The sequence below is a fragment of the Lolium rigidum genome, chromosome 2 (genome assembly GCF_022539505.1).
Source record: "Lolium rigidum isolate FL_2022 chromosome 2, APGP_CSIRO_Lrig_0.1, whole genome shotgun sequence".
NCBI classification, from domain to species: Eukaryota; Viridiplantae; Streptophyta; class Magnoliopsida; order Poales; family Poaceae; genus Lolium; species Lolium rigidum.
The window spans coordinates 61,900,821-61,922,227 of NC_061509.1; the positions used below are offsets into that span (position 1 = coordinate 61,900,821).

At 41.8% G+C, this 21,407-nt stretch overlaps 1 protein-coding gene across 1 annotated transcript; it reads right to left on the minus strand.

The window, feature by feature from the left end:
- Positions 1-8,095: 8,095 nt before the first annotated feature.
- Positions 8,096-21,072, minus strand: LOC124691835 (calcium-transporting ATPase 5, plasma membrane-type-like). Its single transcript, XM_047225110.1, has 34 exons — positions 20,881-21,072; positions 19,264-19,380; positions 19,117-19,174; positions 18,820-18,911; positions 18,603-18,734; positions 18,415-18,504; positions 18,131-18,200; positions 17,627-17,697; positions 17,455-17,538; positions 17,285-17,362; positions 17,131-17,202; positions 16,825-16,908; positions 16,635-16,717; positions 16,231-16,339; positions 16,101-16,156; positions 15,970-16,012; positions 15,791-15,874; positions 15,564-15,701; positions 15,071-15,136; positions 14,892-14,990; positions 13,947-14,057; positions 13,713-13,880; positions 13,557-13,616; positions 13,136-13,297; positions 11,935-12,051; positions 11,687-11,785; positions 11,465-11,602; positions 10,505-10,605; positions 10,047-10,092; positions 9,831-9,965; positions 9,312-9,419; positions 9,126-9,217; positions 8,820-8,914; positions 8,096-8,635 (listed from the first exon to the last, which is right to left on the minus strand). The coding sequence occupies exons 1-34, from the start codon at positions 21,070-21,072 to the stop codon at positions 8,607-8,609; spliced, it is 3,279 nt and encodes a 1,092-aa protein (XP_047081066.1). The 3' UTR covers positions 8,096-8,606.
- Positions 21,073-21,407: the final 335 nt, after the last annotated feature.

Genomic DNA, 21,407 nt, shown 5'->3' on the forward strand with positions numbered 1-21,407 from the left:
GGCACTGCGGCCGGCCTGCGGCAGCAGCAGTGCTTTCTTCCCTTGGCCCGCGCCGGCCTCGGCTTCCTCGGGGCTGGTGGGCACACCAGCGGCGCCGGAAGCACGTTAGCAGCCAACGTCGGCGTAGCACACCCGTCCTCTGCGGCAGCGGGGTCGGCAGACGTCCGGACGGGAGGGAGCTGGGGAGACAGGAGGTCGAGTTGGCCGAGGTCGAAGCCCATGAATTATAGCAGAAGGAGTTGCCTGCGGTGGATAGCAACGTGCGCACTACTGCACGCAGGTATAGTGGGGGTGGGGGGAGGGAGTGGCGTGATGGTGGCAAGACGAAGGTAGGTAGAGTTGTGCGAGCTGTGTTAAGTAGCGGCGCCCGATGGTGGTGAGTGTAAAAGAAGAGGGAAGTGGGAGGGGGGCAGGCGTGGAGGGTGGCACTGATGATGGCCGGCGAACGGGATGATCGGCCGAGGGGATGCAGAGAAAGGCCGGGAGGGACAGCATTATATGAGAGGGACCGACGAGGGAGGCAGCCTCCAGGCAGGTGCAAAAGGCTGATGAGAGAGATGCAAATGATTGTGAGGAGAATGAGGGGGAAAGTAAGTGGATGATAGTTGCTATCGAGGACAGTATTAGACGATTAATTAGGGCACCTATGATTTAATGGTTTTGCTACTATGAATTAGCTTAACTGTCACTCAACTAGTAAAATACAGGATTGCATTATGATTCCTGCTATCTCAGTTTTCTTTTCAGTTGCACGTGAAGTTGAAACTCAGAAGGAAAACACGAACCATTGCTAGTCATAAATCGCACGACGGATTGCAACTGATAATTAGATGTAATTCATGCTAGTCATGAGTTGCAACGTGTGTTGCCACTTGGCTGAGAATTAGTCAATCCCTTGATTTAAAGGTTCTTTCATAACGAACCGGTACGTGCAAAGACAACAGGAGGCGGCGGCGGAAAAAGCCACAAAACCCATCTAGGGTTTCGTCCTCCTCGCCGGCGACACCGCTGGTCCGCTCCGCCTCCGGTGGCCTTGGGGCCTTGGAGGTGTGGCGGACCACGGTCCCTCGCTGGTGGGGAGTTTCCGTTCTTAATTTAGTTTGCTTTTTAGTCTCTTCTTTGGGATTGTGAGGCGGCGGTTACATCCTGAAGTCAGAATAAGGTCCTCCCCGTCCTATCCTCGCTCCGGCGGTGCATCTAGCGCTGACGGAGGGCGCGTGGAGTTGTGTGCCCGTCGGATCTCCTGGGATCCGGTCGGTTTTCGTGTTTGTTGGTGTGGTTTCATGTCAGTCTCTTCCGATCTATGGTTGTCATCATTAGCGATGGTTGCTGCCCTGGTGCGTTGGTCCTTTGGGACCTTAGCACGATGACTTCCCGTCTGTCTACTACAACAAGCTCTACTACGACAAGCTTTGCCTGACTCCAGCGATGGAGGGGCGAGGACAGCGGCGCGCCTTCAGCTCGTACTAGTGCCTGTAGTCGTCGCTAGGTGGTCCGAGTACCAATTTGTAATTTTCTTTACTTTTTGGGCTATTTGTACTACCGTTGATGATTATTAATAGATCGGTGGATTTCTCGCAAAAAGAAAGGATTCTTTCATAGAATTTTGGTGAATTGGAATCCTTAAGAGAAATTTTGATGTGGGTTGCTTGATTTATAAGATTAAATACAATAAGAATCGCAAAAAAATATTAAATACAATAAGATTTAGTTCGAGGGAACACTCAAACATGTTAGTAAACAAAATTGCGTTTTACCTGAACCAATCAAACAAACTTTGCTACCGCGAGAGCTTGAGCATTTCCCCATTCTCCTCTCTCTTTTACACCATCCCGTTGAGAGTCGGCTCCTCTAACTTTCGCCTCGGTCAAGTTCCGTCAGAGTGGGGATGAGAGAGGAGGACGACCTTCCTATTTACAACTAATGTCATCTAGGCTAGGTCAGGTTTAGGTTTGTCTATGCCCCGTGGTGTATGGCATCATACCATCATCCTAGAGGTCATTCTTGGCGCGATGCTAGGAAGCGGAGAAATCCGTCTTTCGGTCAATCTCCATGGTGGCCTGGAGGCTAGTGGCCGGGCCGGTTTCCGATATGGTGTGTCGCTGAGAGGGTTACATCCCAACGAATTTCTATTGGATTTCATATCCATAGGAATGGCTGGTTTTGACCTTGGCACGCCAAACCTATCACAACCCTCCTCCTTTACCCGGGCTTGGGACCAGCTATTCCTACCACGACGGTGAGCTCAAGCTGCAAAAATTTCTAAGAGTTCCTTAGAAGTAGACATGCGGGAAGGACATTTGTCTTGCCTATGCCTCCCATGGTCGTAAGGTGTCCCATCTCAGCCACGCGACGATGGTGTTCTTTTTCCGATGCAGTGGATTTTCAAATTTTTCTAGGAGCCTCACAGTGGCGCCCGTAACACCGCAAAGAATGATGACTCGGGAAGGTTAGATATAGGATGCATTCGCATTGCATGCATCTCTAAAATTTAGGGAAATTCAAACTTTTTATCAATTAAAATTTTACCTTTGCCATATTTCAAAACGTGGGGAAAGCTAAAAGAAAACCTACCGTATTTTTAAACGTAGTATGTCACTTGTTTAAGGTGGAAATTTGAAATGATTTTAAACCACTTTGGGTTGGACTCAAAATTTAGGTTTGACCAAGTCAATCTTGAATTCAAATGATTTGAATCAAGATCTGAGTAATTTATTCTTAAAATTCTACAACTATATCAAGCCAAATCATATACATTTCAAATAAAAGATCACATATAAATAATAAATAGACTTCAAAAATCAAATTGTTACTTAGAGATATAATTCTTTTATGTTGTGATTAGGGGTGGGCATCAAATCCGATAATGGAAAACAGAAGCTGAAAAGACTAAGGCTGAAACCAAAGAGACCAAATTTCCTTCCATTAGTTTTCACCGCTGGACTATCTCCACCGTGCGTAGTTTCTATCCGAAGTTCCATTAATTTTTAGGATAGATTTTATTTTCTCTTCGTTACTTTGTTGCAAGCGTATAACGTCAGAATTCCGAAGGCCGCATCAACGCGTATACGCGCTCTAGAAAAAGGTGAAAACTCAGTTATGGGGTACTGAAAAGAACTGTAACGTTTTGTGAGAAAATTTGGAGTAGTATCTCTTGGCTTGATTTCACCTTAAGGATGTAGCCATGTGGGAACAAGCTTGGGGCATATTGGATGCAATAATCTCCTATTTTAGCATTAAAAACTTAAAGTGAAGAAGCGTTTTTCCAACATTCATACAACATGGAGAGTTGAAGACATGTTTCATGAGATTTTGTATCGAAATTAGAACCATAACTCAAGAAAAGAAGAAGGGAATTTTTCCATCGTGAACGATAGATACCATCATGATACGAAAATGTACTATAGTGGCATTCTAGTAAATAAGAGGAAACATTATCAACCTCTCCGTCGTGGTTCATCATCCGGTGCGGAGAAAAAAATCATATACGACCAAGGTCGTACGTCCCATGGCCCCACCGCTGGATCAACTCCTACGAATGACACCTAACAGAATGAATCTTAGAGCAATCAACCCATGTATCCTCAATTCCCACTTACCGAGTCAACGTCCAGTTAATGAGGAACCTTCGTACGTGTATTTTTGTTTTGTCTCAAACAGTCCAACTTTATTGATCAACTAGGATCAATAAACATAGTTCATTAGGTCAAACTAGCTGAAAAAACTACTAGTGACAAAGATGCATGATAAAACTGGAAGTTACAAGAAGGTTTTCCAAAAAGGTTGTCTCTAACTTCATACTCCGCATCTCGATTTTCACCATGACCGGGATGAAGGAACTGCGGTTTACCAACTATACACAATATCGGGACTAAGGTTGAAGGTTTTCAAAAGAAACCCACCTCAATTGGTGAGAACCTACTTAAGGTCATTTAAAACACTATGGTTGAGGACACACACATTATTTTCATGTGGTTGGTTGTTGACGTTGTTTCTGACCACATGTCATCGAAGAAGACCAAGATCCGAAAAGATTGAAACATGAGAGCCACTCACCAATACTCATTTCACACCATGGTCACTACCAGAGCCAAGAAGTGCCACAATCCTTATGATCGAAAGTCGTTGATCCACGAGGCCAAAACACGACCTTGTACACCCATGAAAACCATAGAATGAGGAAGATAGAACCTGTAACTTTTGTTGCACATGACACCACGTTCATCGTCAGTTTATCATCGCAAAGTAAACATAGGTAACATAGTAGAAAGTACAAATGAATTTCGACATATTTATTTTTTCAACATGTTAAATCATTCCCACTACATATGAAACCTTCTGTTTTTTCTATAGCCGACATGAAATAATATTTATTTTTTATATAATAAGATTGTCATCCCAAACATATAGTTCAGCTCCGGAACAAAAAATGGAAAGGAAAATGCTATCATTTAGGCGGAGGATCCATCCTCTTCTTCTTGTTTTCTCGTTGTCTCCCATTTCCATCTCATCTCCTCCTACGATCAGAGCAGAGCTATGTATGCTTTGCCTGGTGCACATGCACCTATGACAAAGAAAATTTTCCTGGTTACTGGGTCCAACATTTGCTACATGCAATAGGGAAATCATATATCAGTGCACCAGGGACAATACTTTCACACTCAAACATTGTCCAAACAAGTATGCCCATGTCACATTTCACATAGACTATTATAGCTGTGCACTCGGAAATTATTTCTCTAACTCAGCCCCTGACTACGCAGGGATGGAGCTAGGGGGTGCTAGCTGGGGCCATGCCCCCCCCCCCCCTATGCTAGAATTTTTGCTGAAATATCCCCTAAAATATATGTGAATTGATCCCTAACTCTTTGGATATTTGCCTATCTAGCCCCCTCCAAGCAAAATTTTGTTCAATTGGCCCCCTCCAAATAACATTCCTGGCTCCGTCCCTGCGCCTAGGAGGCATCTTGTCTAGCTTCACACCTTCCCCCGCTCCTCCTCTAGTGCCCCACTACGTTGATCCTCCGCTACCTTTGACATGCATCTCGATGGGGAAAGCTAGATGTTGTGACCATGGAGGCTGAACTATAGCACAAATCCAAAGTCCTCTATATAGCCAAGCTCCATGAAGATAAGTGGCCAAGGGAGTTCGGACTCACTAGATCTAGTAGTCATGGGTCTCAGGCTCATGGGATTCATCGCCAGCGACCTCACATGCGAGGTTGGTGCCACCGTAGGTAAGTTTTCGCGATTTTTGTGATGTTGCATGGGTGTTTTATAAATGCTACAAACATGGTGGTGAAACGATTTCAGGCATGTGTTGCAAATGTTGCTTCAATGCTAAAAATGTTTCTGTGGGCAGCTACAAACGTGGTCATCGCATGTTGTATATACATGTGTTGATTTTTTCGTGTTACTATGGCGGTTGGGGATTTTTTGCATACTCATATATTTTTTGTTGCGCTGGTGTTTTTCAAATATTGTAATGTTTTTGTATGTTATTAATCTACATCGGTAAAAAAATGCCATAACAATGCTACAATGGCACAATGTTTTGTTGCATGAGTGGTAGGTATGCTACAGTTAAGGAGGTTTCGCATTTTAGTGATATCCGACGGTGGGGGAGACCGGGAGAGGCGGGGATGGAAACCCTAGATCCTCCGGGGGACCCTGAGCACTTGCCAAATGGAAAACATGCATTGGCTACCCAATCCATCTTCATGCAAGAGCTATGAGCAGCAGGACTGACGAAATTGAATGAATGCTGGCATGCTGCACGCTGACGATCCTGGCAAGCTTGCAATCTTGCATGCTTATTTGATTTGCAGAAACTACCAAACCTATTACCTGCAGCTAGCCGACCACGAAATAAACGGGTGGCAGAACTTACCCATATCTCTACGCGGGCATGCATGCATGGATCGATGATGGATGAGCTGATACTGACAACCTCGTGTGAGCACGGATTATATATTCCGTACAGGAGATGGGGCGGATCCGAGGTCCATTTGATACTCCTACTAAGCTGCTACACTAATTGAGTATTAACCCTCCGGATTATCATCGAGTAACTAGTTGGAGCCGGAGTTAGATAGATGTGACATGATAGTGTTTGAGCTGTAGCTTGATCCTCTGTATTGCTATTCGTAAAACAGGATCATCTCGGTCTCACTAATGAAAAGCCACTATGGTAGGATGGAGGATCATCATGCATTTTCGGATATAGAAGAAGGCATCTTCTCTTTGATGCATTGCCACTCATGTATCATGTACGGGGAAAGCAGTGCAGGATGCGAGTTAATTAAGCTTCATGATTTGTTGGATGGAAGCATGGGCGACCATGTGGCCTACTTATTGGCTCGGCGACATGCTGATGTACCTCCGCGTAAACAAATGAAAAAGGAATTTTCACGCGATGCATGCCTTACTTTTGCCAAAACAAAATATAGTAGTGGGCGCTACTTTAATTTATCCTAGATGACCAGTCGAGAAAGATGCAGTACCCAAAAATTTCACTCTGAAGATACATGATTAGTTGAATGAAAATAAACTGGTCAAAAACAGCAACGAGAAGCTTAAACACAGGCAAACTAGAACTAGAGCACAGTTTACAGTACAGACAGACAGCACTACCAAACTTCAACAACCATGCTGGCAATCGGCTCTCTCCTGACAAGGGGACTCATACCAAAGGTTTAGATACCTAGTCGTTTCATAGGATCTTTGCCCAATTAGTCTTGGGAAAATCTAACCAAAGGCGCCGCACCAGGGCTCCGTGCAGCGGCGGTTTGCGTCGCGATTGATAAAACTGCATCGCGTCCTATAGGGGCCGCCACCAGATGCACGTGGCATCAAAAATGGATCGTGGCTCCACCAACCGCTCACCCCTCTTATTCTTATCCCCTCACTAATTCTTCCTGGCCACACAAGACACAATCCAGTTTCCTCTCTCACTAGACAATGGCATCCGCGCCGCGCCGGAGAGGCTCGAGAGAAGCCGTCGCCGTCCATGCAACGGGACTATGCCTCCGAGCACGTAGTAGGAGGCCGACGTCGACAAGCAAGCGGATGGGAGAGCACCACCGAGCACGTAGCCGGGTGTCCGCCGTAGTCGACGAGGAAGTGGTTGTTCCCGTCCTCAACGAGGAGGTTGTTGCCGTCAAGCTCGCATGGAGATTGCTGCCGTCGAGCACATGGTGGCTGCCGGCGTCGACCGCTTGGAGGCGAGGCGTGCCGTAGTTTTTCCTCTTACCCATCTGGATGTTGTCTTGACTTTTCGTGGAGATGCTCGTCCTTTTTGGAGCGATCTCTAGTTTCATGTGCCTGGAATTTCGGATAATGGGTTCATCTCTAGTACAGCGTAAGATTTTGTAGCCTAGGATCTAATTAATCTAGTAATTAGTACCAATTTAATCTGGGAATCAAGCTTAACTAATCTGGCAACTAAGCTTGATTAATCTGGGAGGAGTAGTACGGAGTAGTAGAATAGTTAATGTGAGTATTATTAATCTGGCAACTATTAATCTGGAAACTATTAGGTCTGATTAATCTGACAAGTAAGTATTAATTAAATCTGGTAGGTAGGTATAATTAACGTGGCAATTAGTAATCCAATCTAATCTGGCAGGTAGGTGTAATTAATCTGGAGGGAGTAACCATTTTGTGATCTGAACGGTGTATGGAGACATGCTTGTGATAAAGTTGTACTAGTACTTTTTTTGCACTAATGTAAGAGCGAGCAGTGCCAAAATCATGTCCGAAACTTGAGCGTTGCTATGAACCTGTGGATGAGAAAAAATTTCAACTACGCTCTGACAAGTGACAGACGTATCCATTGGTTGATATGAGAAATTCTGAGTGCGACCGCACCAGGTCCTGACACATTGGGCTGTCAACGCGCGAAGTAGATATTATATATGGGCCGCCGCACGGAAGATGTTTTGTGCGGCGCCGCCGTGTAGGGCAGTCCATTAGTCTTTGCAACATTGAGAACAGGTTTGTGTCCGGTCCTGAGCTCTGCGTTTCCACTGCCTTACGAGCAAAATATGCTGATCATTGCTCTACAAGGTATAGACAATAGTTGGAGTACAGAAGGTAGTTTAATAACGTCAGCACCAACTTAATGCACATTATGCAAGTTCAAGCTGCGACCACACATCAGTATTCCAGTATCACTCCAAAGAAATCCCAAACCAACTCTCCACAAGGGCTTAGTTTGTTAGAACGAAATCCTAGAGAAGAAACCTAGACGAAATGATATACACATCACTCTTGTCAAAAGGAAATTTGTTAGCTAACGAGCTTCCCAACTGGCAAGATCATTCTAACCCTGATGCACCATTTGTACAGTGTAGATGCCAAATTTCTAACATCTGTTAAGCTAGTGAAATAATGTCCTTTGTTCACATCGGCTTCAAACCCCAGCATTCGAGTCAGCGAGAATGAAGCATCTCACTCACGTTGTCTTCAACCTCAGAGTATTCAATCAGGCTAAAAGCTACCGTGGTTAGAAGATATCAGTACTAAAATTTATGCCAGCACTTGTATGCATAAGCACTGGAATTCGGCGGCTGATGATTTTTGTCACTTGGAGAGATGTTCGGTCATCACACCGGTGGAGTTGGCCCTTCGTCAGCTGTATATTAAAATACAAACATGATTTAATATTGAGAAGGAAAAAAATAGCTATTTTATCAAGCAGCGACAAAGGGGCCATAGCTTCTAGCCTTCTACACAGTTGCTACATAACCAGATTCAGAAACGATGGTAGTTGCAGATGCAGCAGGTATTTTCAAAACTGAAACACCGTGTGTACCTACCTTGCTTCTTCCTTTTTGGCAAACACTTGAGGATCAAATCCTTCAACGGAGTCTGGGGAACTGGAATGAACTTCCCAACAAAAGCCAACGGCCAGCTGCATGAACATGCCAATGGTTAGCAAGCAAGCAAGCAGGCTAAAATCCAAAGTCTGTAGGATATCAACCCAAAACTAACCACCTGCTGTGTTGATTCAAACTGCAAGCAAACTCATACTTGGGAAAAAAGTAACTACTACTATATTATTTTCGAAAGCATTAGTTCTTTCTACAACACAAGCAGTTTCATAATGGGTACAAGGATCTCACCTGACAAAAGCAATACCGATAGAAACAAGCCAAAGCTCCCAGCTGAGTCTAACAGTTGATGTAAATTTCCCCAGGAACTCAATAATTATCACCTGAGCAAGATTTTTATGGACAGAAGTCAAATCCTAGATGCTCAAAGGTTGTCCATATTAACTCATACATTTGTGTTTTTCTATCATTTCATACCTGCAGCACAACAGTTACGCTCACAACGCCCAAAAAGAGATGGTTTCTTGAAACTCCTTCAAATATGTTGAGCTCTTCTGGTTTACGCGAATTGAACTCATTAAACACCTAATGGGAAAAATGAAATAGTTAAGCTTTGTCAAGTAGCAAGATGGTACATGCTGAAGGGAAGGGATTAGAAGGAAGATGAGAACATAGACTCGGACTACACAAGTACCCAACATTTGGGAGAAAGAGTCCTTTATAGAGTTTGGACCCTAAACTACTTAAACAAATAGGGAGAAAATGCACAATCTGAAACAAAATGATGTTATCCCTGAATTACTCGTTGCTATAAAATATATTCAATCTTACTAAACCATTTCTAAACCATTTCTGTTAAGAAGCATGCTACTGTAAAGCTGTGGATGCGGCACATATTGGTCCAAATGGAGAAACAGTATTCAGATTCAACCATGAAGTTAGAGCCATGGTTCCTCATAAAGTAAGAGAAGATGGTTTAACAAGGTAGGATGTTACCTGACACAGGACAAATGTGTTGAATATAAATGAATTTTTGACTTTATTAGAGTGTTCAAAGGTATCTTGAGTCAAATGCAGAAGATTTCGGCCTCCAAAGTTAAGCGTCAGAAGAACAGCAACTTGATAGACAGCCTGTGATTACATAAGACCTGAGTAACTGACCCAGCCCAGTAAAACATTTAGTTGACAGACAACATCTAAAGAGACTTATACCTGAATGAACAAGTTTCTCCACATGATATTAGTCACAAGAGGTTCTCTGCATAACATGCACAAGAATGTTAGAAATGTTATAAGCATACACAACATTAGTGCTAATCAAAATTCTATAAATGCTTTCAAACAAGTTTACACATCAGAAGATCATTAAGTTCACCAAGATGCTTTCAAACAAGATGGTACCATTTTCACATCACTAATCCTATACATTGTTGGAGTAACTATTGGCTAAACTTCCTAGTTCTTCAAATGTGTGGGTCCCTCGTAAAATAGAAGGGTGCATTCAACTACCTTTATGCGGGGAAGAGAACGACGAGATTCACAGTTCTGCTTAGGATAGGTTCATGATATACAGATTTCAAATACTAAATGTTACCACAACAACAAAAAATACATATACAGAATCATAGCACACATATATTTTGTGTTGTTTCAAGAGGAAAAGGACAAACCTCCGTCCAACAGGTGTCCGCTTCATAAGTTGGTCCGTTGGTGGTTCAGTAGCCAATGCAAGCGCACCAAGTGTGTCCATTATGAGATTAACCCAGAGAAGCTGTGTCAACAGCATAAACAAGTAAACATCTGGCCATATCAAATCAATACAAGTTCAATACATAAAGTTAATTTCTGTTCATTCACAATTTCCTACTAGCCCATGTCAACATTATTTTTCATAGTTGTCATCTTCAACATTATACGCAAGATACATATTGCAAAAATGATGGTTTAAACATGTTACTCTGAGAGAAAATATACCCTCAACAGATATCACACCCTATTGGGGCATACTCTCGATAAACTAGTACTACCTCTGACCCAAATTAGTTGTCACAGGTTCAATCAACCTAGACAGAACTTCATGACTGAGACAGACTGCTGAAGCTGCCGAGTTGATCAAGGGTTCCTCACCAAATATGTCAGTTTATGCTTTTAAAATCAGTGTTATCCGTGAATTATTACAGGAAAGAGATGTTAGTATAGCTAAGATTAGTCGTGGGATTAATGTAGTGAGCCACGAGCTAGCTAAGCTTAGCCGAGTTAGTGCTAGAACTGAATTCTGGCTGAGGGACTTCCCCCAGGAAGTTGCTGCAGCAGTTGCTGTTGATTGTAACTTGGCTCAAAGTTAATGAAATTTCTTTCCTCCGCCAAAAAAAAAAAAGTATTGTGGTGAACAAGCAGAGTTTAGTCCACAATAGTAGCAAAAACAGGAGTAAACAAACACTGTGATCTTAATTATTTTAATAGCCAGAATAATGATTCAAGAAACTGCAAGTGGATAAAACATTTAATGGCATCTAGATCCAAATATCTAGGAATATTCAGACATAGCTAGCGTTGGAACTATCGACATGTTAAATAATTTTAATCAGGCAATGATTCCAAGAAACGTAAATAATAATGTTCTGACAAACCTGAACAGCGTTTAGAGGAACATTGCCAGAGGAAATGGCCGCAACCACATTGATGATAAGAGCCGCAACATTTACAGTAAGCTGGAATTGAATAAACTTTTGGATATTGGCATAAACAGAACGACCCCAGCGGACCACCTAGAACATTAAACATGAACAGGATTTAAGACACTGTATCACTTGTGGATCAGAAGATCATTAAGTTCACCAAGTAGGCCTAACCTTCACGACTGAAGCAAAATTATCATCCAGAATAATTATGTCTGAGCTCTCTTTAGCTACTTCTGTTCCTTGGATGCCCATAGAAAGACCAATATCTGCCTGAAAATATAAGGGACTGGTGTCAACTAAAAAATGTTTGTTGTACTAAGCTGTGCAGTACATGATCACATGTATGATCAGTCTTTGTATCCATTCAAAAATAATCACATGTCCTTTTATCCCTTCAGAGTACAAACTCGTGACCTTACCTCGTGCAATGCAGGGGCATCATTTGTCCCGTCACCAGTAACAGCAACAACATGGCCATTCTTCTTGAGTGCTTTTACAAGGAGAAGCTTATCATTCGGTGAGGATCTTCCCATCACCTGCAATGCATTTTTTTTTTAGAAATCAGGCTAATCGGAACAATGCTAATAGCAAGAGCAAGTATATTGGACAAGACACATATGGATTCAAATAGACGGATGAAAGGAATATCTGCCATATCACATGAAATAGAGCACCAGAAATGTCGTAGCAAATTAGCTACCAAGCTAAAAGTGTAATCACAATAGTTTTGTATCGCCACATTAGTGGAACACAAATTCTATTGTTCTGTATTTTTCGTATATTTACAATAGTAAAAGGTAAGCATGGGACTGTCACAGAACATAGATATATACTAGTACATACAAGTGGCATAGGAGATCATTTGGAGAGATTACAGAATAATACAGATAAAAAGTGCACCACTGCACTCCCTATATCTTGCATGGATTTTTTTTATGTTCAGAAAGTTCTCGATATATTTCCCAACTTCATTCCCTATACTCCTAAAGCAAGGAGTTATTTGACTAAAATTTGCAAGCAAGTACTTTTAGTCAACATTATTTCCTAGGAATTTTAAATAACATTTAAATACTTGTAAATCAAGAATCATATGGAAAGTTAGATGCATTATACAGTGTGAATAATATAAAAAGGGAATTTGATCCTCCTTAGGCCTTATTCGGCAGAGAGGGTTTGAAGAGTTTTGCTGTGACTAATCCCGGTCCAGTTTAAATCCACGTGAAACCAAGATCGACCCGTTCAGTAGGAGTGTTTTGGACGGGCTAAACCTGACAGGTAGACGTGGAATTGAACCGCTTCTCCCCCTCGCGTCTCTGGCTGTTTGAGGTGACGAAGGGGATTGGATGGAGGGGATAATTTCACCCAAAACCGGTGGGTTAATACACAGAAAAACTATTTAAACCCCTTGTGCCGAACAGGGCCTTAAATGCTGCATGATTTCAGATATACCAGCCCTACGGCTTTTGATCCATTTTGCCAAACAAAGTATATTTGAAGACAAGATGCAAAACGATAATCTTTCAGAGTAATAAATGAACAAAAAGTACTCTCAGTAGGTTAGCTTATAAACTTGGGACAAATTTTAACATTTTCGCAAGCACAAACAAATTATGGTCTTACAGATATCTTGTCGGCAACTGCCTCCCTTTCGGCATCACTGTATGCACGGAAAACTCTTCCCTCTATTATGACTGGTGTAGAAGCCTGGGGGTCAGTGAGTATTCCACATTCAAGTGCTATTGCTCTAGCTGTCTGCAGATTGTCTCCAGTTACCATTCGTACCTACTCGTTCGAAAACTGCAGAAGTTAGTTTATAGTGATGACAAGAACTCCAACTATGCACGTGTACTGTGCCAACATTTAATGGTGTCAATAGTTGACAAATTTAAGGTGTCAATGGTATTACACGCATTGTTAATACAATGTCAAATTACACACGAAATACAGATACAAACATCATCGGAAGCAAATATGACTTGTATTGTTTCTATTCTAACAATTCTTTGTATCTTTCAGCAGCACATGAATTGAAAACACAAACCTTAACACCAGAATTGGTGCACAGCTCAACAGCATCTCTCACTCCAGGGCGACAAGGATCCTGCAAACGAACATGGATGGCTTAGCCACATACAGAAATTTTATCACAAATTAATCGTTATATGCAACATTATATTTGCACGTTTCATCCATGTACCTTCATCCCCACAATTCCAATAAGAGTCAGGTCATTATCTGGTAACTGCCAGTTAATTCTTTGTTCCTCGCTTGGAATGTCCTTGGGATCAAGATTTCTATAAGCAAAAGCAACACAGCGAAGGCTTTGCTCGGCCATATCTTCTATGTATTTCTTGAATTGATTAGCCTGAAATACTAATGTTAGACAGGGAACTACATAATTAAATCTTAAAAAGTGTTCTAAGTGGTTTGCCTTATCAGGTGTCATTTCATGAATTGAGCCATCTACATCAAGCCAATTTGTACATAAGGCAAGAACTATTTCAGCAGCTCCTTTCCAGTGCACATGAACATCTGAATCTCTCTGGAAAAAGCACATGACAAAGTTCAGTATATGGTTGAAGACTGTATTGCAGAACAATAAACAACACTGTCGATCATCCAAACGAATGGCACTCTAGCTAAACCAAATTAATAACACAATCATGTCACAGTTAACACAAGGACAAACACGTTTCAGACTATTAAACTAAGTAAAGTATGCCAAGCCTGAGATGAAGTATTTCTGTATTTGTATGCCAGAGACTAATGTTGTTTCCATGTTAAATTAGACCCTGGAATGACCGCAGGAGCCTCTTTTGTACAGCAAAATAATTGCACTGGATGGCAGAATATTAGCACATAACAGAACCCCAAAATTATTCTTAGATATGATTTAGAATTCAAACATAGGTGTTGAGCAAATAATTTTGTCAATCCACCTGGTCATTATTCTGTTCTACTGTCCTAAAATCACAGCAACAGGTTATGGACCCACAGAGAATCGGCAAGCAGGATGGTTGAAAAAAAGGTAAAGAATCTGAAAATATAAATGCTATCATGAATTCTAGGTTGACAAGGTGAACTCAATCGCTATACCGGGATATGGGTAGAAAAGAAAAGGACATTTAAACGACTAGCACACCCAATTAAAACATTTAAGCATGTAATCATCTTTGAGTCCCATTGGAGCAATATCAAAGCCAAGCCCAGGACCAGTTCATCTCTATCAAAGTACATCTTTGCAACTCAGTGTGTAGACATATCTAGTGGAAACTCATTATCGTAAAAATATGACTATTCAAGAAGTAGCATGCCAGAACAAACTAATAATAAAGAAAATATAGAAGATACAGCGGAAAGTGAAACAAGAAATTACCCCAGTTACTGCAACACCGCCACGTTTTTTTTCTGAGTTGAATGGAGAGACATGAATGATAGCAGATTTCGATCGCTCCGCCGCAAATTTCATATGAAGCTAAAGGAAGCATCATTTGAATAAGCAAGAATATAGCCACCAAACAAAGAGTGGAAGTTTTAACACTTGAGGAATCTTACCTCAACACCCCACGAAAGGATAGCCTTCTCAGTTGGTGAGCCTGTTATCTCGACAGTGCTACCATCCTGATGAGTCAAGAATCAGTATGGTGTAGAAGGACACATATCAATTACATCAACAGAAAAATGCACAGCCATAACTAGCAGTATTGACATCTGGGACCCCATTTTCGCTCAAAGAAATAGCAATGGGGGCATTTTTAGTCAAAAAAATAGCAGGGACCCTATTTTTTGTCAAAAAATAGCAGCCTCCACTACATGTATGGAAGTGCATTTAATGTGAATTCTGGGTGTTCTCTTTTGAGAATAGCATAGGAACCTCTCAGAAAATAAGTAGAAATTCTAATACTACTTGAAAAGCCAAATAAAAAGCAGTAAAATTTACTACAAAATTTAAGTTCACAAAGGTGATAGGACCATACTTCATGTGATCATCTATGTAATCTAAACGCAGTGGTAAAAGGTGCCGAGTAGTGGAAACATGTGACATTACCTCTGGCTCAAAGACACTGCCTGAAGTATTCTGTGCAATTCCTTCAAGTACAAAAGAGGTAACTGTAGGTGACAGCTTCTCGGTAGAAGCCTGAGGCTGCAGCTCTATCCCCCCAACTATTGATCGCACCACAGTCATCTGCAGAAGTCACAGATAGTTAAATGGTCACAGAGGTAAAGCAATAAAGTGAAGAACCATTATGATGCAAAAAGACAAGAAAAACTAACCTGGTTGAGCGTTAATGTACCAGTCTTGTCACTACAAATTGTTGTAGCAGAACCCATCGTTTCACAAGCTGAAAGCCTTCTCACCTGAAATTGACATACAGATTCATGTGATAATAAAAAGAATAAATAATAAAGAGACTGGTTTCGTAAAAAAAAAAAGAGACTGCAAAAAATTGTACCAAAGCTTTGTCTGCCATCATTTTCCTCATTGAATAAGCCAGGCTGAAAAATAATAATAATAATAAAATAGGTTGGAAAACCAAAACAAAGTTAAAATGACGAAGGAGACATTTGACTTGTATCAACTCACGTTAGTGTTACAGCCAACGGTAGTCCCTCAGGCACAGCCACGACAATAATAGTCACCTAAATGTTGCAATGTAAGAATGAGATAAGGAAAAGGGTGCTTAAGATGCACCAAATATTAAATCCTTACATACCGCAACAGTAAGTATCTTTATTGATCCAAATATAATAGATTTCACACTTGTTTGCCCCTTAACAAACTGAACGGTGCCATCTGGGTTTGTAGTATGTCCTGTAAAATATCTGGGAGTAAAGAAAAAGTTTATTAATATGTCATGTAAGATATAGGGAACAATAGAAAGTTTCTAAATACGCCCTGAAAGCTGATAGTATCTGCGAGCAAAGGAAAAAACTTCAAGTATGGACAGATATAGTGGATACAAGCGCGACATAGATCACTGCACTTAAGCATATAGAATAAGCATAGCAACTACAACACAGGTTTATACATTTGTGACTTTATTTCAGTTGTATGGAGCATGGACACATACATAATATAGAAGGTACGATATTCAAATAATGGGTGAATGAATCTTACCTTGCAAAAAGGACTACAAGAACCAGTGCAGCAACGACAAGCCCCACAATGCCTATGAATGTTGCTACTCCATTCAACCGCACCTTCAACAGAAACGAGAAGGCCATGAATTCAGAATCAGATTGCACATAGGTTGTTCAAAATAATTCACAATCAGATCATCAACAAAAGGATAAAAAAGAGGAAGAACCTGCAATGGGGTCTCTTCATTGTTGTCTTCTGAAATGCTAGCCATTAGTAAACCCCATTCAGTATTCAGACCAACTGCAGTTACCTGCAATTGAATAGCACAATTGCAAGTGGAATTATATCAAATAGGGTAAGGTTAAAGGTCAATTTTACTACGCTCATAAAATAATTAATCTAGCTGACAGGTAAGCAATGCTCAAATCCAAAAGTGAATGAGCCTCAGTTGCCTCTCTTTATTCCTAGACATGCAATTTTCAAAACAGAAAAGAAAGAGAATGAGGCGAGAAGACAAGATATGATCACTCACCAACATGGTACCATAACCATCCGCTACTTTGCATCCTCCCATTAGAAAAGGTGACTTCTGATCCTTGAAAACCTAATCAAAGATCGAACGTTTACTACTTACTTTCCCCAGTCATACTGGACTCATAGGAGAATAAAATCGAGAGAAATCTTACAATTTTGCTTTCCCCAGTCATACTGGACTCATCAATGGCAAGAGAATGGCCACTAATTAAAACACCGTCAGCTGGAACCTAAAAGGTGGTTTTTATTTCGTTATAATATCAGGAATGCAAGCAACACAAACATAAGCTAAAGCAGACAGTATTTGTTTACTGCGTCCTACCTGATCACCAATTTTCAAAGCTACTACATCACCAACCACAAGGTCAAAGATTGAGACTTGAATCCTTCTACCGCCCCGAATAACCTGTTCACCACAGCACAGTTGCAATACTATCAGAGGACTAAAAATGGCAAATAAATGGTGAACACTTTGATAGGTTAAGCTCACAAACCTCGACTTGGATATTTTGCTTCTCCTCATTGAGGTGTTGGAACTGCAACGACTGTTTGTAATCACTGACAGCTGAAATAATAAGACAAAAGGTATCTTTAGTCAGGTACAACTGGATTATTCCAACTGGACACTCTTTCATTGTGCGTAATGAGTAAATGGAGAAACGGTGAAGTTTAAAGAAATGATGTGTATGAGAAAACAATATAAAGATATGCTGGAAGGCCATATTTGACACTAGCTGAGGCACAAAACAAATGGCCTTTTATCCTTGTAAATACAATGTATGAAGATTGACCCTAGGATACTACTGAACAATAAAACTAAAAAAAGGTCTAGTGTTTATCTTTCAAAATTACAGTACAATCCCAGGTCCAGAAAAGTTTGGTTTAAGACCATTATTTCCCCCTTGCTGAAGTACAGTAATGATAATATTGCATCCATATTAAATATCACAAAGTATTAAACTATTTCAGAGTTGAATATGTGAGAGAAAACAGCATACCAGTAACAAATATCACAAGAAATACAGCAAATGCTATACTGGCGCCGTCGTACCATCCTTCTTTGATGCCCTAATGAAATTCTTAAAATTAGAACTAAAGAAAACATACTTTTAAAAGGGTTAATCCATACAGAAATCCGCAGTGAACCGTTGTTTGGAAGTTGATGGAATCAGATTTAAAACTCACAAAGGGAAAACATATATAGTCATTAAGCATCAGCTGACAGTAAGACAAAATACGAAAATGAGGAAATAGAGAAAAGTCAGGTGGACCAGGAGTTCACCTCTGTTGCGATGCCCAATGCTAGAGAAATGGCTGCAGCCACGATAAGGATAACCAATGTTAAGTCCTGGCAGGCCTCCCAGAGAAAAACCTGTTTTCATGACACAGAACACAGTAAGAAGGATTAATCACTGATACCGCAGCACATTCATTGGTACAATCACAAATTAAAGTAGTAAATAAACTTGCCCAAAAGCTTCTTCCTTTCTTGCGAGGATATCTGTTAGCCCCAAAAGCATTTGCCCTGCTTGACAAATCTGCTTCATCTCCATGGATTCCCTTCTCTGAGTTTGTTTTCAGTAAATTTAGGAGCCCTTTAACCTAATGTTCAAGAAGGATACCGCATTAACTAATGATGCAGATGTTGGAAGATTCTAGCAAATTTGCAGGTAGGAATGGTACATACCCCACCATATTCTTGCAGAGTGGAATAGTTATGATCCCTTGTCAATGATGTAAGTTGGTCCTCTCCAATTCCAAAACCCCGTGGGAGAATTTCTGTGTAACAGAAACGTCAATGTAACAACATATTAACATAGACATATTTGAACAACTATTAACAAGGTGCGGGGCGGTCCTCAATTGAGTAGACAATTATTTCTTGACACAAGATGATCCTCACAGGGCTAAATTACACAGAATATAACCAAGACACTGACAGTATCCTACGTGTACAAAAACAAAATGAGTTTGGATCAATTACCTTGTAATTCTCTATCGCCATTCTGCTTTTCTCCTGCTTCCTTGAAAAGTAACGCAGCCTGATTGAATTCAAAACGAAAATATCAAAGAGGAACGATGTATGATGATAAAACATATATACTGCAGAAACAGAAGCTTGGATGTATACCCGTATGACTTGAGCATGAGCCCTAATTTTCCTCCTTATATGTTCTTTTTCTTCCTCTTTTTTCAAGTCAAGAGTGTATCTGAATCGCCGAGAAGCATTGAGCACAAGTGCAGCTTGCTGCCAATGGAACGACAATAATAGCAATGTGTAAAGTTAGGGAGCTGACTATACTATCAGTTATGATTATATGTGCAGCAGCACTAGTAGAAGTAGCGATGCAAATTTGGCAGAAGTACACAAGCTCAAAATGCCCTAAGGAACATTCTAAACAATGCACAAACATATAACAGCAGTGTGTAAAATTAATGAACTGACTATACTATCAGTTATGATTGACTGTGAAGCAGCACTAGCAGAAGTAGTGATGCCAATTTGGCATACGTACACAAGTTCAAAATGCCCTAAGAAGCATTCTAGACAATGCATGAACATATAAAGCATTTTAGTTCCAAGGCGAGCCATGTGCGCGCAAAGCATCCATGAATTGGATAGTTAGGTAATCAGAATCACATTGGTTACATTATGCAAGAAGAGAGTATTTTACAATGCAACAACAATTTAGATTTGAGGGACTAGAATTCAGAGCAATCAATCTTTTAATGCTATGTGAACCATATGCTCCATCCCCAACGAAAGCTCTACTTCACAGGAATATAAATAACGCCAACAAGCTAGGCAGGCCCTGGTATTGGGATGCAACTGAATGTAAATCATGAAATGTAACTGAAATCAACAAATATCACTTTCGGACTGTTTCAACGGAACTTTTAGTAGGCAGTTGAGTCATAACATATTCTTAGCAATGCAGTAGAAAATACATGACAAGAGCAGCAGCGATCCCATACTCAAGCAAGTTACTCTCTGCTACGTCCCAACCCTTCACTCTGTCCAATTGTCCATGCCTTTATAAATGGTAATTTTATCTCATATAGTGTGTGTATCGCTTGGCATGGTCGACTTATGTACATGGCCAAGTACCCTAAAATCATGAGCTCTTATTTGACCCCCAGTGAGATTCTTCAAACTCACAACCAAGAGATGGCAGCATGATAACAGGCGTACATATCAATGGCTAGGTTCACTGCAATTCAGTGTCTCGCTGAAAACCCAATTGCATACTAAGCCAGGTGGTTATAGATGAGCATGTATGTACCCAAAAAACACTGGTCGCGGAGACTTCAAACTAGTAATTTATCTCACCACTCGCTACTGTGGATGCAGCAAGCCAAAGGCTCATCAATGTTGAGGGATATGACCAACTCTCTAGTACAGGTGAGGTCCATGATCCTTGTCCCAATCATTGTGGAGCCACAATTTTGGCATAACCAAGTGAAACTAGCTGGCTGCAATGAATAAGTTGGACAACATACGCAGCAGCAAACCAGGCATCAACATATTCGGGTGGTAAGGTAACAACAACAGAAAATCGAGGACCAACCCCCGTCAAAAATAAAATAAAGGCAATCTAGGCGAAATTAAACCACACATTGCGCCGCCAAGCGTAACCCCAAACCAAGCAGGGAAGCAAAGCACCCCGCAACCCCCAAACTAGTGGAGCGAGCGCTCAACGCAGCAGGCGGGCAAGTTGGGTAGCAGTAGGGAAAGCGGCGTACTCACCCTCCATCGCCTGAGGCGCTCGACGGGCGCCCGCTTGGCGGGGATGTCGAAGGGGTCGTCCCCGGGCCCGCGCACTTGGACTCCGAACACGTCGTCGCAGCCGTCGTCGTCGGGCGCCACCTCGTCGTGGCGGCGCACGTAGCGGCCCGGCGAGGCCTCGGGCGCCTGCACGCCGGCGCCTGCCCCAGGCATCCTCGGTTGTTGTTCAGGAGAGATGACACCTCGCAGCACCGCGGCCGCCGCGCCCCCGATCTGCAGCGCATTCAACAGCAGCAGCGCGTCAGAGAAAACGAAATCCGGCAAATCCGACAAAAACCCCAGTCCAGTTCCCAGAAAAAAAAACGAGCGGATGTCGGAAGGCAGCGCGGGCACCTCGAGGCGGGCGCCGCTGCGAGTGGGCGAGAGCTAGTCGGCGGCGGGGCCGGAGCGGGCCGCCGCGGCGGAGGAGAGAAGGGGGCGGGGAGAGTGGAGTGCGGCGGAGGAAACGAAGCGAATTGGGGGCGCAGTTTCCGCGCTGCTTCGCCGCT